The sequence below is a fragment of the Oreochromis aureus genome, linkage group 14 (assembly GCF_013358895.1).
Source record: "Oreochromis aureus strain Israel breed Guangdong linkage group 14, ZZ_aureus, whole genome shotgun sequence".
NCBI lineage: Eukaryota > Metazoa > Chordata > Actinopteri > Cichliformes > Cichlidae > Oreochromis > Oreochromis aureus.
Window position 1 is genome coordinate 2,665,433 of NC_052955.1, and position 16,424 is coordinate 2,681,856.

A 16,424-nucleotide genomic window follows, 5' to 3' on the forward strand; every position below is an offset into this window, starting at 1 on the left:
ACGGTCTGACAGGAAGTCTCTGATCCAGCAGCAGGTAGTTGAAGGAAGTTCGATATCCAGCAGTTTTATTATCGGTCTGTCCGGGAGTATTGTATTGAAAGCACAGCTAAAGTCAACAAAGACCAGCCTGGCGTAATGCCCCTGTTGTTCCAGGTGAGAGGTGGTGGTGTGGAGTGTTGTAACAATGGCATCTTCAGTTGATCTGTTAGCTCTGTATGGAAACTGGAGCAGGTCGAGTGTGGGTGGCAGGCAGGACATGATGTGATGTCAGACTAGTTTCTCGAAACACTTCATTATATCGGTAGTCATTGAGTCTGCTAATGTTCGTCCGCTTAGGCAGTGGGACAATTGTGGCTGACTTTAGGCACAGCAGGATGCAGGACTGGGACAGTGAAGTGTTGAAGATCTTAGTGAAGACACCAGCCAGTTAGACGTTCTTTTAGAACCCTTCCGTTCACCCCATTTTGACCGGCGTCATTCCTGGGGTTCACTGCCCTCAGTGTGCGCCTCACCTCATATTCCTGCACGATGAGGCTTGGGATGCTGCTGCTTCTGGTCGCTTTACTTCAAAGCACGCAAAGAAGTGGTCTGCAAGCGCCGCGTTGCACTCAGTCAACGTGATATTGTCAGGCTTGTAGTTGGTTAAGCGCTGAACTCCCTTCCATACCTGTCGTGAGTTGTTGTTGCTGAAGTGGTCTACAATCCTCCTCTTGTACGCTGCCTTGGCCTCTCTGATGCCTCTTTTCAACTCAGATCTGGCTGCACCGTACTGCATACCATCACCGGATCTGAAAGCGGCGTCACGTTGCTTCAGCAGGACCTGGACCTCTTTAGTCATCCAAGGTTTCTGGTTGGAATACACCCGGAGACGTTTGTCCACAGTGACACTGTCGACACAGAAGTTAATATGTTGTGTGCTCTTTGAGGTCCTGGTGTTCAAACACAGTCCAGTCTGTGTTTTCAAAACAGTCCTGCAGCTGATGTGATGCTTGTGATGGTTTTCACAGTTTTTGTGGCTGGAGGGGCTCTCCTCCTAACGTGGATGCAGGGATCAGCAGCATGGACATGTGGTCTGACAAACCTAAATGTGGCAGAGGGGTTGCTCTGTAGCCTTTTTGGATGTTGCTGTAGGCTTTTGTCCAGTGTGTTTTCCCAAATCCGGGGAACAGTGGCTGTCTACAGTCTTTGTGTTTTTGCACCAGCTGTCCTTTGTTCTTACTGGGGTGGCTGTTCCTGTCGTGACGGTGGACCGTGCGGCATGCTAACTCAATAGCCGAATCTGGAATTGATGGCTGCAGCCAAGTCTCTGTGAGCAGTGTAATGCTGCTGTCCCATACAGACTTGTTGACTGCAGTCTGTAATCTCAGTTTCTCGATTTTGTTGGTTACGGTTAAAACTATGGTTAAAAAGTCCGAAAGAACATATGTTTTATTTGATAAAGATCTTGCATTTAAGACAGCTAATTTAAGTCTCTGCCCATCCATGGTGGTGGGTTGGATATGCTGTAATTGCAAGTTGTTTATATTTGCTCCACCTCCCCTGGTATCCCGTCGGCATGGCGACCAATAAAGCTGCATCAGGTTAGCGTGCTCTGATGGCGTCAGGTAAACAGGAAAAAGGCAGCGCTGTTTGAGGGCAGAAAAAAATTCTAAACAGTCAGGATCGCTGCAAGGACCGGCGGGTCATCCAAGTACTGACCTGCACACACTTCCCGGAGCGCGTGCAGCATATACATCCACGTCTCCAGCGCTTCTGTTTCGAAGGATTCCAAGGTGGATCACGTTGATGCAGTTCCTCCTGTACCGATACCATTGGTGGCAGGAGTCTTTCAAATCACTGACTAACGCAGGGGAGCATCAGCAGTCAGTCACGGATGTTAAGAAGCGTCTGTCACTCATACACCAACAGAGAGTGGGTTTTTAAAGCTAGCAGGGACACCACTATGAACACAATACATAAACATTTTAGAACCGAGAAACGGCATGCCATGACCCCCAGCGCCATCTTTCATGCGTTCCTGAGTTGTTATTATGTCCTCTGGAAAGCCGTAGAAGTGGTGATAGTCCAACGTAATGTTCCTTGCACAGCGTAATCCCAAATTCAGAAGTACCATATCACCCTATTAGAGCACTTCGCTCTTGCACTGCAGGCCTACTTGTTGTTCCTAGAGTATTTAAAAGTAGAATGGGAGGCAGAGCCTTCAGTTTTCAGGCCCCTCTTCTGTGGAACCAGCTTCCAGTTTGGATTCAGGAGACAGACACTATCTCTACTTTTAAGATATGAAGAGCAAAATGCCGTCTGGATATATACAGGTTTTGTGATCAGTGGTATATCTTAGAATTACATTGTTTTGTTTTGGGGTTTTGGTTGTTGAATAGCTGCTGCAAGTACTCTGAAGACTTATAGAAACATCTGAAATTAAAACAAATGTTTCTTTTAACATCTAGGTTGGAAAAAAACTACCTCACAAATGTATCCTGCCAGATACTCTCATCAGTCCTCAGCACCCAGTCCTCCAGTCTGCAAACTCTGTCCCTGAATTATAATCTGCTGCGGGATTCAGGGGTGAAGCTGCTTTCTGTTGGCCTGTCCAGTCCACAGTGTAAACTCCAGATTCTCAGGTAACATGTATTTTACATTGAGGGAGTTTCAGTGCTCATCAAGACTCTTGAATATGCTCTCTCTCTCTGTCTCTAATATCTTAGGACAACACACATAAACAGACATGACATACATAGAACATTACAGACAACGGTAATATTTAAATATTGAAGTGACTGTGTATTGTATATAATGTCTGTAATTCTATTAAATCCAGCAGTGAGTATTTGTGAGAGAACAAATAGTGAGGACAAAGAAGGGGAACAAACAAAAAAATTAAATAAAGGTAACATAAAATAATATGAAAAAAATTCAATTAAATGTATTTATATAGTGTCAAATTACAACAACAATTGCATCAAGGCACTTTATATCGTAAAGACAAGATACTACAGTCTAAGGAGCTTGGAAAGAAAAGCGTCTGGACTTCTTTAAGTTGCTTGAAGACGTTTCACCTCTCATCCAAGAAGCTTCTTCAGTTCTAGGGTCAAATGGTGGAGGGTCCCAGATTTGAGTCCCAGGTGTGAAAACGGGTGTGGGTCACAATCAGCCAGGGTTTCGGGTGAGCTCATTGTGAAACCTAGCCCCACCCTATCATGTGATTTCCTGAGGTCAGATGGTCCAGGGTGTGAGTGGGCATTAAGGCGTCTGGGAAGGATCTCAGAACTGGATTATAGATGGCAGACAGTTGGTGTCGTAAACCACCACCTCTGTTCAAAGATGGTCGCTCACAGTGGACATAGATGGCCTCTTTCACTCCTCTTTCAAACCATCTGTCCTCTCTGTCCTAAATGTGAACATTGGCATCCTCAAAAGAGTGACCTTTATCCTTAAGATGCAGATGGACTGCTGAGTCTTGTCCCGTGGAGGTGGCTCTTCTATGTTGTGCCATGTGTTTGTGAAGTGGCTGTTTGGTCTCTCCAATGTAGAGGTCTGGGCATTCCTCACTACACTGTACAGCATATGCCACATTGTTAAGTTTCTGTTTAGGAGTTCTGTCCTTGGGATGAACGGGTTATTGTCTGAGTGTGTTGCTGGGTCTGAAGTACACTGGGATGTTGTGCTTGGAGAAAACTCTCCTGAGTTTCTCTGATACACCGGCTACATAGGGGATGACAACGTTGTTGCGTCTGTCTTTCTTATCCTCCCTCGCTGGTGTCTGATCTTCTTTTCTGTGCCTCTTTGCTGACTTTATGAACGCCCAGTTAGGATAACCGCATGTTTTGAGTGCTTCCTTTACATGTGTGTGTTCCTTCTTTTTCCCTTCAGGCTTAGAGGGAACATGTTCTGCCCGGTGGTGTAGGGTCCTAATTACTCCAAGTTTGTGTTCCAGAGGGTGATGGGAGTCAAAGAGGAGGTACTGGTCCGTGTGTGTGGGCGTCCGGTAAACTTCAATGTTGAAGTTCCCATTCTCTTCAATGTGCACAGCGCAGTCCAGGAAAGGCAAACAGTTATCCTTTGTGCCTTCCCTGGTGAACTTGATGTTTTTATCCACGGCGTCAATGTGCGCAGTGAAGGATTCCACTACTTTTCCTGACTGTCCTCAGGTGTGTGTTCTTCTCTGAGTTGTGTAGGTTCAGACTGAGGAGTTAGTGTTTTTGAAAGCAAGGTGTGGAATTTCCTGCGTTGTCTTTCTTTTCCTTGAGAGTGTTGGGCCCGCTGAGCCCTGTCCACAAACTTGTAAACCTCTTCTGAGATAGGAGAGGGTAGAAGGGTTTTCAGTTCCTGCGGAGTCTGGCTAATCTTGCTCTGGAGGGCATCTTTAATGAAATGGACCTGTCTTATCCTTTCACTTAGCAGCTCATTTTGTGCTCTCCGTAGAATCAAATCTGCTCTGTATCCCCTGACAGTGGATCCAAGGCGCAAACTCTTAGGAACAACTCTGGTTTGTCTGCATCTTAGGTTAAAACGAAGATGGTTCCTATAGTCCTCTAGTTTCCTTGATTCCTTTTCATTTAGCGGGATGAGGGGGTCCCTCTTGTCCCTCTTTGGGGGGTTATTCCCACGGGGTTTCAATCTGGGACTCACCACCATTTGACCCTAGAACTGAAGAAGCTTCTCGGATGAGAGGTGAAACGTCTTCAAGCAACTTAAAGAAGTCCAGACGCTTTTCTTTCCAAGCACCTCAGACTACAATGACCTGGATGACTGAGAACCTTCACAGACAGACAAGATACTACAATAATAAATTGAAAACCCCAACAATTTGGGTTAGGGTTAGCCTCCTAACCCTCTCAGCCTCTGAGTCACTATAAGAATAAACAAAATTACAATCATCTGCAGTGGTTCTGTAGATTCCCAATAGCTTGACAGAAAAGGCTGGTGTTAGTGCTCCACATAATATGAACCTAGTAAGCAGATGTGAGAATAGTATATGGTTCAGACTGTGACTACATTGTGATGAGATGGGAATGCACCTTTCCTGGCTTTGCTTAACAAAAAAGCAAAAACTTAAAATTACATAATCTGAGTAAAAAATACTGAAGTGACTACGATTTATCACGGGCAGTGTCAACTGCAATGTCATCAGAGAGAAACAGTAATAATGTCACTTTCAATTTATTGTTATTATTATTAAAATATATATTTTAAAAACATTATTAATAATAATATTATTTTGTACATCAATCTAATACAGCAAGAGAAGCGTGAGGGACACTGGTGTTGTAAATATTATTTGATATTATTAATATTATTTGTGGTATGCCATTTTAAAAAGCATAACATTACTTTAAAAACACATAGCTTTTTTAAAGTGACTCATTAAATGACTCGTTATCTATTTTAATCGAATACCACCTAATGTGCGTGGGGTTGTTATAGCAAGGCAGCTGAGCGTCCTGTGATGTAATTAGTATTTCACACGAACGCCACAAGAAAGGTGAATGTCGAGGCAAGGATGCAGGTGGATCCTCTCTCATGCCCTGGATTGTTGATTACCTGACAGGTAATGTATGTGTATCTTCAACATTGTGTGTCTGACTAGAGGATCAGCAACACAGGAGCACCACAGGGGACTGTCCTCTCCCCCTTCCTCTTCACTCTACACCACAGACTTCAGCCACTGCACAGAGACCTCCATCTTCAGAGGTTTTCTGTTGACTCTGCGGTGGTTGGATGCATCAGTGACGGTGATGAGACAGAGTACCGGGCTGTGGTCAACTCCTTTGTCACGTGGTGTGAGCACAATCATCTGCAGCTCAACATGGCAAAGACCAAAGTATTGACTGTGGACTGATCGCTTTGCTTGCTCTTATCAAAACCTAAACCAACCAAGCACCACGCTTTTTTGTGGGGTCCCCCAGGGCTCTATTCTTGGCCCACTCCCTTTTTCAATTTACATGTTCCCATGGGCTCAAGTTTTAAAAAATATCTAGTTGAAAGTCATCACTGTTATGCAGATGACTTTCAGATTTATCTTCTGCTGAAATGCAAATCTGTGAATCCTCTGAAGGGACTGTTTGATTGTATGGAAGATGTTAAGGCAGGGTTGGCTTTAAACTTTCTCAATTTAAGTGAACAGAAAACTGAGGTCATTGTCTTTGGTCCTTGTGACCATTATGACCTTGGCCTCTTAGAAAACTACAGAAAATCATTTGCAAGAAATTTAGGCGTGATCTTTGATAGCAATTTAACCTTTGATAAAAAGATAAATAATGTAATCAAGACCAGCTTCTTTCATCTCTGCCTCCTTGCAAAAGTTAAGCCATTTCTGTTTCAGAGATTTTGAGAAAGCGATCCATGCCTTCATCTCATCTCACCTCGATTTCTGTAATAGCCTCTACTCTGGTGTTACCTCGTCATCTATTGGCCGACTGCAGCTGGTCCAAAAAGCTGCAGTATGGCTCCTAACTGGCACGCGCAAGCGAGATCACATATCTCCCGTACTTGCTTCATTACACTGGCTGCCAGTCAGTTTTCAAATTGATTTTAAGATTTTAACACTTGTTTTTAGGAAGCTGCATGGACTAGCTCCTGCATATCTTTCTGATCTTCTAACTTGGTATACTCCTGCAAGATCTTTGAGGTCTGCGGACCAAATGCTACTAGTTGTCCCAAGGTCCAGATTAAAACACAGAGAAGACCGGGCATTTGCGGTGGCTGCTCCTAAATTGTGGAACACTTTGCCTCTGCATATCAGGACCTCCCCAACACTGGATACTTTTTAAACCCATCTAAAGACCCATTTTTATTCTCTGCCTTTTAAATCAATATGACTTTGTTACTCTTGTTTTTATTATCTTATCATTCTATGATTCTGTTCCCTTCTAACTTCATCCTATTTTATGTCTTCTGCTTTGACTATTTTTATTGTACAGTACAGTCAACAGATGTTGTTTTAAAAGTACTATATAAATAAACTTGAACTTTAGAAAACCCTTGACCCCTGTTTCAGTCCAGGGGTTGGATGTGGACATTGTGGAGGGCTATAAATACCTCAGAGTACACACACACACACACACACACACACACACACACACACAATAAACTGGACTGGGTTAAAAACACCACCACACCCTACAGGAAGGGCCAGAGTTGTCTCTGAGGTCTTTCAACATCTGAGTCTGTTAGGGTTCCAGGGTCGTTGACCCAGTGGTTTCTGTTTTGTACCCTTTATTTGTGTTCTCTTCTTAGTTTATTTTTGTGAAGGTTTTGGTTTCTGTTTTGCATTTCTATTTTTTTCCCCAGTTCTTCTTGGTGTGTGATTATGTAGTTTTGGTTTCCTTACTCCCTCTATTCTGTGTCCAGTCAATGTCTGTGTCTGCCCTGTTCCCACGTCTCTGTTGCAGTGCTTGCTTGTGAGTCTGTGCCTGTAAGTTCAGTCTGTTTCCTGTTTTATTTTGAAAGTCCATGTCTCATGTTAATGCGTCTGGTTTTGCTTCCTTTGTCTCGTTAGGCCTGATTTGTCCCAACTGTGTTTCCCTCCTGTCTCTCATCCCGATTGCTCCCTCTGTGTATTTAAGCCCTGTGTTTCTGTGTCCGTGTCGTGAGCTACCCTCATTCATGCTGTGTTCTGTCTGCCTGTGTTTATTCTTTGTATTTTGAAGTTTGTTACTTTGAGTTCAGCATTAAAGCTGTTTTTTGAGTTCACATTTGTCTCCGGAGTCTGCACTTTGGGTCCTTTTCCTGCCTGCACACAGCCTTCACTTGACAGAGTCTGTTGTGGCCAGTGCCATCCTCTATGCTGTTGCATGCTGGGGCAGCAGGTTGAGGGTCGCAGATCCCAATAGACTCAATAAACTGATCCACAAGGTCAGTAATGTTGAGGGTATGGACTTAGGGTCGTGTCTGAGAGGCAAATGTTGTCCAAGATAAGGACTATGCTGGACAATACTTCCCACCCACTCTGTGATATGCTGGCCAGTCACAGGAGCACGCTCAATGAGAGACTGAGATTACCCACAATGCAATGAATCATATCTGTTATTAATCAGTGGGCGTTTATCAATACTCGTGATACGTCATCAGTCGGAGACCAAGTACTGTTCCAATTCAAAGTACGCATCAAGCCGAGAACGCGAAAAAGTCCCGGATGTGTTCTCGCTCCGCCCGCTTTATCGAGCATGCATCGGTGTGGACTTGGGACAGCTAAATATCCCAGAATGCATTTCGTCCAAAACTCAACAGCGGACTCCGGCACATCGTTTTCAACCCCGCCCCCTCGCGCGGACTTCTCACTACTCAGGTTAAAGAAACCCCAGCAGCTGTCTATAGTATTGAGTGTCCACTAGAATAGAAATAAAAGCGTTCTAACATCTCACCTGCTTGTTTTATTAAGGTATGTACACGTATGTACATGTACACTATTTTTATTAATAGAGGTTTCACTACTGAGGTTAAAAATGATATATAAGTCACTTAGATCACTTCTAAATGTTAATGTTTGGTTTATTTCCGTGTTTTATTTGTTCCTGAGTAAACCGGTTTGGCTGTGATTACAGTTAAGCTTCATAACATGTTACTCACAGTTAAATTAGGAGGAGACGGCAGTAAAACTCCGGACCTGTGACATCATCACGCACGCAAGTGTTCCAATTAGACAAATCGCGAGTCCGTGCTCGCGTTCGGCGTGATACGTACTCACCGAGAACGCGAGTACGCATCGCCAGCGTTTGAGAATTGAGAAACGGCCTCGGTCTCTCTTCCACAGCATGTCTTTATCCTGTCGTCCTTCTTTCACCCCAACCGGTCGCAGCAGATGGCCCCGCCCTCCCTGAGCCTGGTTCTGCCGGAGGTTTCTTCCTGTTAAAGGAGTTTTTCCTTCCCACTGTCGCCAAAGTGCTTGCTCATAGGGGGTCATATGATTGTTGGGTTTTTCTCTGTACCTATGAAGCGCCTTGAGGTGACTTTTGTTGTGATTTGGCGCTATATAAATAAAATTGAATTGAATTGAATTGCACCACTGAACAACACAGGAGATCATTCCTGCCTCTGCCTCCCTGTACAACTCCTCCATCTGATACACAGTATACACTGCAACAGTGGGATATCCTTAATATTTGCACATTATCTACAGAGAAAATAAAGTACAGTATGATAATCTGGGACCAATAAAGTATCCTGATTCTGGAACTATGGTCCCATTAAAGACAAAATTAAATGCTAAAATAGGAAAAGATTTGGTGATTATGAGTGACTTTGAAATTCATGAGTTGCTACTGTATGACTTTGAATTGTCCCTTGGTTTCTCAGGTCCAAGCTGTGTGTCATGTAGTTTCAAAACATCAAAATAATGACAACAAAAAAGTTCAACTCAAAATCAGCTCTCTAACCAGTGGAACCACAGCTATGGTTATAGCTATACCCATCTTTGATTCGGTCTATTTATCAAGCCACTAGCATTTTATTGGGGGTTTTTTTGTTTTAGCAATGTAAACATAGTCATTATTCAGACCTGAGTTTTCACCTAAAATCATCCCTGTACTCCAACAATGCAGCCACAATCTTTCAATTCCAATCAGTACTTTAATTTTCTATTCAATATGTTTGGCAAAAGAAAAGAGGCTATAAAGAAATACAGCATTATGTATTGGAGGTGCTGTAAGTGATTGGTCCTAGAAAACTAAGATTGCACTGCTTAATTTAAACTAACCAAAATATTTTTATTAAATCCAATTTTTCATTGCTTCATTTTTACACTTTCAGGTTGTCTTTCTGTGATCTATCATCGGAAAGTTGTGGTTTTCTGGCTTCAGTTTTCAGCAATCAGCCTTCCAGCCTGAGAGAACTGGATATGAGCAACAATAGTCTGTGGGATTCAGGAGTCAAGCAGCTCTGTGTTGGTCTACAGAGTCGATTCTGTAGACTGGAAACTCTCAGGTCAGAGTTCTAACAGTAACATTACACTTTTTTTTCATCCCCAATTTCTTTTTGTATGCCTTAATCAGTAATGAAAGTACTTTATTTCCCAGCCTGAGGTTCTGTGGGCTGACAGAGAAAAGCTGTGAATTTCTGGGTTCACTTCTCAGCTCCAAGTCCTGTCATCTGAAAGTGGTTAATTTAAGTGACAATAAACTGTTGGATTCAGGAGTGATGAGGCTTTCAGCTGAACTACAAAGTCCTGATTGTCAAATGAAATCTCTCAGGTAAGGAATCCTTAAATCAGACAAATTAGCTGTCTTCTATGCACTGGCATACTTATCTTAAACAGTGAGTTGCTTAGCTCTTCACAACCTGATTAGTAGACAGCTAGCTGTCATTTCTTAATGACGTTTACAAAAATGGATTTCACAGCAGTGGGGAATACATTTCATTACAGTAGCTGTCTTTCTGAAAACACTATAACTATTGTTATTGTTAGAGTTGGATGTCTCGAGACCACTGTTACGTGGTCTTGGTCTTGTCGATCGTGGCTTAAGAGTTGGGAGTTCGCCTTGTAATCGGAAGGTTGCAGGTTCGAGCCCCGGCTCGGACAGTCTCGGTCGTTGTGTCCTTGGGCAAGACACTTCACCCGTTGCCTACTGGTGGTGGTCAGAGAGCCCGGTGGCGCCAGTGTCCGGCAGCCTCGCCTCTGTCAGTGCGCCCCAGGGTGGCTGTGGCTACAACGTAGCTTGCCATCACCAGTGTGTGAATGGGTGGATGACTGGATATGTAAAGCGCTTTGGGGTCCTTAGGGACTAGAAAAAGCGCTATATAAATACAGGCCATTTACCATTTACCATTTGTCTCGGTCTTGCTGTCTCAGATCGACATAGTGGTCGGGAGATTTGGAGTCAACAGTATCCATGACACACAACGTAACGTTTGATAATGTGTCACGCGCAAAAGCATCAGCTCTAAGAGCCGTGCTTAGAGAGTGCTTTGTAGTGAATCAGAAGAGTCGACTCCCATTGAGCGAGAGCCGGCTCCTCACTTAATTTCCTTTCGCTGCTCAGCTCTCACACAGTGGCTCAGCTATGCTCCAATCCCTCCATATTGTGGCCAATCACATGCGAGGATATTGGATAATATCATTATGTGAAAAACAGAGAGGGTGATGGACGCGACAGTCAAGTGGAGCGTCCGTCTGTCCTCTCAGTAAGTGAGTGAGACAGTAGACAGCGGTGAGGAGGGCTGTGCGAAAGCAAAAACACATAAATATGCCTGACACCCGTAAACGAAGCAGCATCTGGCTGCAGTTTAAAGACTTTTTTGTCGCTGTCTTGGTCTCGTCTCGACTTTGTCTTGGTCTTGGTTTAGGCGGTCTTGACTACAAGTCTAGTTATTGTCGTTGTCATGTGCCAATGTCATTTATGTATACATAAATTCAACTCACACCGAAGTTGATTATCTTGTTAATAGTTTTACATCCTTGCTGCATATATTTATTACTTCCGGACTGAACTAATGTAATTCATTATTATCAGGATTTCCTAAAAACTCCCTGAAAAAGTCTTCAGCTGATCCAAAATGCTGCTTTCAGACTCCGGGCTTACATGTGGTTCCCAGGGTATTTAAAAGTAGGCAGAGCCTTCATCTTTGACACACAACATTTATGAAGGCTAATTTACATAATAGAGCTCTGCGGCCATAAACTGACACAAATGTAACACTGTCTGTAAGCTGGATTTAAGAAATAAGTCCTTTAAGTTTTTAGAACAAGTTTAGCGGGTTGGTTGGTGTCGGCTTACATTAGTTTATGTTAGCTAATTAGTAACAGAACCAATAACTCAGAGAAAAATAAGGACACTAAAACAAAATCAGTCTAAGGGTACACTTTTCTGCTGTCCCTGGCTGCAACAATGAGCTTTGTGTTAAGAAACCAAGGATATACTGTCCACTTTCACTGTCTGTCATTTAAGCAATAAGTGGTGACCCTGTATCCTCCCGGTGTAATGGTCTCTTCACCCACTGCTGCAATCTCGTTTCACAGTTAGTTGTATTTACACGCGCTTTGAGGTGCTGCAGTATTCTCCTGAACAGTAAGAATCACCACTCAGACAATATCGCCACATAAGCGATGATATAGGAGAAGACATCAAAACTGCATATACTACTGTCTATAAACAGCATGTCTCTGAGCTTGCTTGCTCATAAGGGGCCATCTGATTGTTGGGTTTTTTGTTTTTTTTTACTTTTTCTTAAGGGCTTTTAGGCTTTCTGGCCTTTTTGACATACAATTTATTCTCTGCCTACTGTTTTTTGTTTTTGTAGTCTGTCAAGCTGCTGGATAGGTGAGAAAGGATGTACTTCTTTAGCTTCAGCCCTCACATCCAACCCCTTCAGCCTGAAGGAGCTGGACCTGAGCTACAATCATCCTGGTGACTTGGGAGCAAAACTGCTTTCTGCTAAACTGAACGATCCCCAATGCAGCCTTGAGACTCTCAGGTATAAAGAGCCTTTTTGTCATGTACAGATGTCTAAGCATCATGTTTGTGAACTAACCCATTATAATATAATGAGTGTATAAGTAATCTTATTATTATACACCCATTATATTATATATCACCCATTAACCAGATCAAAGTGGATACTGATCATCTTCAGTGCAGTATTCAAAGTTGTGATATTAATGTGATTCTTACATGACTGAAAACAAGAACACTGTATTTTTTGAAATACAAAATATTTGTCAATATGTCTCATTATGCTTTATTGTGCATTTTTCTCAGATTATGTTTACTTCATCCATCCATGATCGGCTTCATGAATGAGTAGTTGTGCGAATAGCAGTCTTAGTGTCATGAATCGGCTGTGGCAGGCAGGATGTAGGACCCAAAATGCAGGACACTCAGACGGAGGAGTAAACTCAAAGAGACTGCTTTTATTGCAGTAGCAGAAAAAACTCCAAAAACAATAAACTTGCAAAAACTAAACTAAACTAAACTAGAAACTAATACTAAACTCTAAGAAACCTGGAGGCTAGAGACGAGGCGTACAGAGGGAAAACCACACAGCATGAGGGGACGACGTGACACTGACTGAGAGAAACACAGGGCTAAAATACACTGAGGGATAATGAGGGGATGGGGCACAGGAGGAGAGAACAGCTGGGAGTAATCAAACACAACAAGAACAGGGGAAGCCAAACTAGACACACTGACCTGAGACATCACAGAGACAAAAACCAGGATACTAAGAACGCTAACATAGAAACCAAAATACTAGAAATAATAAATACTGACAAAATCAAAGTTCAATAATAATGCAAAACTCAAAACACTGGGTCACTGACCCAGGACTGTGACACTTAGAAGTAATTCTTAGGCCTCCCTGTCCCATTACACCTCCTCCAGCTCTTCTGTGAGACACCAACGTGTACTCGAGCCAGCTGAGAGACATAATCTATCTAGTGTGTCCTGGGTCTACCTTGGGTCCTGGGTCTGTCTCTCAGTGGGACATGCCAAAACCACCTAATGTAGAAGGCATCCCAGCAGGAGTATCAGCTCTTCCTCTTTTAAATGATGGATAAAAATAGCAGAAAGACAACTAAGACAGTCCCACAACATCCAGAATGTTAAGGAACTTGAGACAAATCTCATTCATCCCAGGGAGTAGACCACTGAGCAGACTTATATGCCTCACTCTTACTTAACCTTATAATTAAATGTTGCATTAGGAAAAATGCAAAAAGCACTTTTCACTAACAAATTGAACTATGGAATGCATAAGCTACATGAGACATACGTACAATACATATAAAACTGACTATTAGATTGCTTTTTTTTAAATTAATTTTAATTTTGGAAATGATAAATTTAAAGCATTGAGGTCTGACATTTTTTTACTCTTCGTTTCAGGATGGACTACTCAGGAGCAGAGAGGCTAAAGCTAAGTGTGAAGAAGTGTAAGTAATTCATTGCCTTTTTTAACTGGGAAGCTCAATACTATATTTTATTCCTGAAAATGTGTCAATAACAGTGTGTGCTATTTTGCATTAATGTAACCTACATGAACATGTTATTATTGGCACCTGTGGTAAGTTAATTGAATAGTCAGCATCCTGCTGCACACAAAGTTTTTGATATTCATGTTCAAACACTGCTGTAGATTTCAATGTGCAAATAAAAGGGGCCTGAAAGTGTGTAGACAGAACATTTTTCAAAACAAAATAACTTCAAGTGTTTTATTCATAAAGCTAAACTTTCAAAGCGCTGTATAATATTCAAACATTGGACCATAAAAATGTATCCAAATTAATAATGGTCAATGAGAAAATGTTCTAAAAACAGGCTGATTTGAGATGGAATGACCCTATATCTTCAGTCTAAAAAAACCTACCTTTGTCATATTGTTGTAGCTTTGGGCTAACTTCTTGGAATTGTGGACATGTCAGTAACATGTAAAAGCTATGATTGTTGTCTTAAGAACAATCTTGCGGTTAGAAGTGTATGTCTGTAGTGCAGACTGTCAATTGAACCCAGAATTACTACAATTATTTGCATAAGCACGCAGGACAGCAGACATCAACAAAGTTGATTCTGTTCATCTGGACGTAACGTTTTCAGTGGGAGAAACATTACATCATCATCAGCTGACTTCTTCAGTCTCAGCTGACTGCAGGTTTCAACCTTATAAACAGTACATTTGCATAATGACTGAAACCAGCACCAATGGGCTGTGAGGTCAGCTCCTTGACTTTTCTCCAGATGAACATGATTTACTTACCCTGATGACTGAGCATGCATCAGGACAAATGTGTAAAACCTGTAAGTTGAAAGAGAGAAACACTGCAGTGATGAAACATGTCACAGTGTATATTTGTCTTCCAACAGTTGCCTGCAGTCTCACACTGGACCCTGATACAGCTCACAGGAACCTTGCTCTCTCTGCAGACAAAAAGGCAGTACTTGGGTCAAAACGACCAATTTTACAGTCACGGTGGGAATTATTTCCTAGCAGTCCAGAGATTTATTATAAGTGGGAGCAGGTGCTATGTACACAGGGTCTCACTGGTTTAAGTTACTGGGAGGTAAAGTGGAAGGGAACTGTTTCCATAGGTGTAACTTACAAAGCTGGACCTGACAAAGGTCCAGATGAATCCTGCTGGCATGGAGGAAATGACAGATCCTGGATACTGCTTTGCAAAGATAATCATTACTCAGCGTGGCACAATTACAAAATGACAGAAGTACGACTTTCTCGGCGCCCCGCTGGTTTTCAAAAAGTCGGAGTTCTTTTGAACTGGCCAGCTGGCATTCTGTCCTTCTTTGATGTCTCCTCTGACACTCGGATCCACCTCCACAGCTTTTTCTGCAGGTTCACTGAGCCTCTCTACCCTGCACTTTGGTTCTGGTTTACACTTGAAATGTACAAGTGCTCAGCAGCTTTGTGTGACCTGCAGGAATAGGAGTCACCAAATGTAAACAACTACTCTGGCTTAAATGCCACACAGCACAACCTTTGTTTCCACACTGTGATCACCTGACCACATATTTTGAGACAGGTCAGACTTTGATGCAGAAATGTTTTGAAAAACGTGCTTGATCACTAAGCCTCTGACCCTAATAGTTAAGACTGGAATTGTCCTTTAGAGTACATTTACGTGCTGTATTAGTCATTTGTAAGTAAGTGGAAGCAGCCATAGTCAATCTCTACATGAATAATGATTTCTTCAGCAATAACTGCTCATTATTAAGTTAGCCCAGGCATTAAAGACCTATTCTGCTCATATTCACTTCTAAAGTGTTTTTCTTGGACTCCAGCATATCTTTGTTCACAGTTTATTTATCTTGCATGACGACTTGGTTTTTCAAAGCATAAACATATACTTGCCTTGTTTATGAATATTGCAGGAACTTATATAGCACATCGTTATATTATTTTACATTACATAGTTATATTTACGATGATACAATAATGTGTTCTGTTAGTATTGTATTTCATATATCTGCTGATCAAAATGATGCTATGATCAGTAACTTGGAAAATAAACAGTTTGTCCTCTTTTTGTAATCTTTTGTTCTGGTCATGATTAAATCTAAATGCTTTTTAACAGAAGAACTGTATATACCAGTATGCTCTGCAATTCCCACAACACTGTGCTGTGCATGACACAGAGTGACTGAAGCACATCTTTAATCTTCACACTACATCCTGGGGCACAAATCTGTGGTTCTGAATGTTAAGGGTGGTGAGTTAGTTAACCCAGACGCGGACCTCTCGTTAAAGTTGAACAGTGTCTTTATTTACAGTGAAGCCAATCCACAGTTATCCACAGTGCAAAGTCCCTTCAGTGCTCCCCTCGTGTGTCCACACAACTCTCGTGAATTAGTGACGTCTCTCCTTCCGTCTCTCCGTCTCGTTCGTTTCCTGGGAAAAGGCAAACAGACGCGATTAGCCTCCCTCCGCTATCAAACACTTGTTTTACACTCGCTGAGCTCGAGTCACTACCAGGCTTGGTG

At 42.4% G+C, this 16,424-nt stretch overlaps 1 protein-coding gene across 5 annotated transcripts in view; it reads left to right on the plus strand.

Annotated features, from left to right (window-relative positions):
* Positions 1–15,966, plus strand: part of LOC116323309 (NACHT, LRR and PYD domains-containing protein 12-like) — a 41,548-nt gene extending 25,582 nt beyond the window's left edge. For all 5 annotated transcript variants that reach the window (XM_039622213.1, XM_039622211.1, XM_039622209.1 and 2 more), the window contains 6 exons: positions 2,448–2,621; positions 9,748–9,921; positions 10,014–10,187; positions 12,235–12,408; positions 13,821–13,867; positions 14,796–15,966. In XM_039622213.1, the coding sequence (XP_039478147.1) occupies positions 2,448–2,621; positions 9,748–9,921; positions 10,014–10,187; positions 12,235–12,408; positions 13,821–13,867; positions 14,796–15,370 (1,318 nt within the window). In that variant the 3' untranslated portion in view covers positions 15,371–15,966. The remainder of the gene's footprint in view (positions 1–2,447; positions 2,622–9,747; positions 9,922–10,013; positions 10,188–12,234; positions 12,409–13,820; positions 13,868–14,795) is intronic.
* The last annotated feature ends 458 nt before the right edge of the window (positions 15,967–16,424 follow it).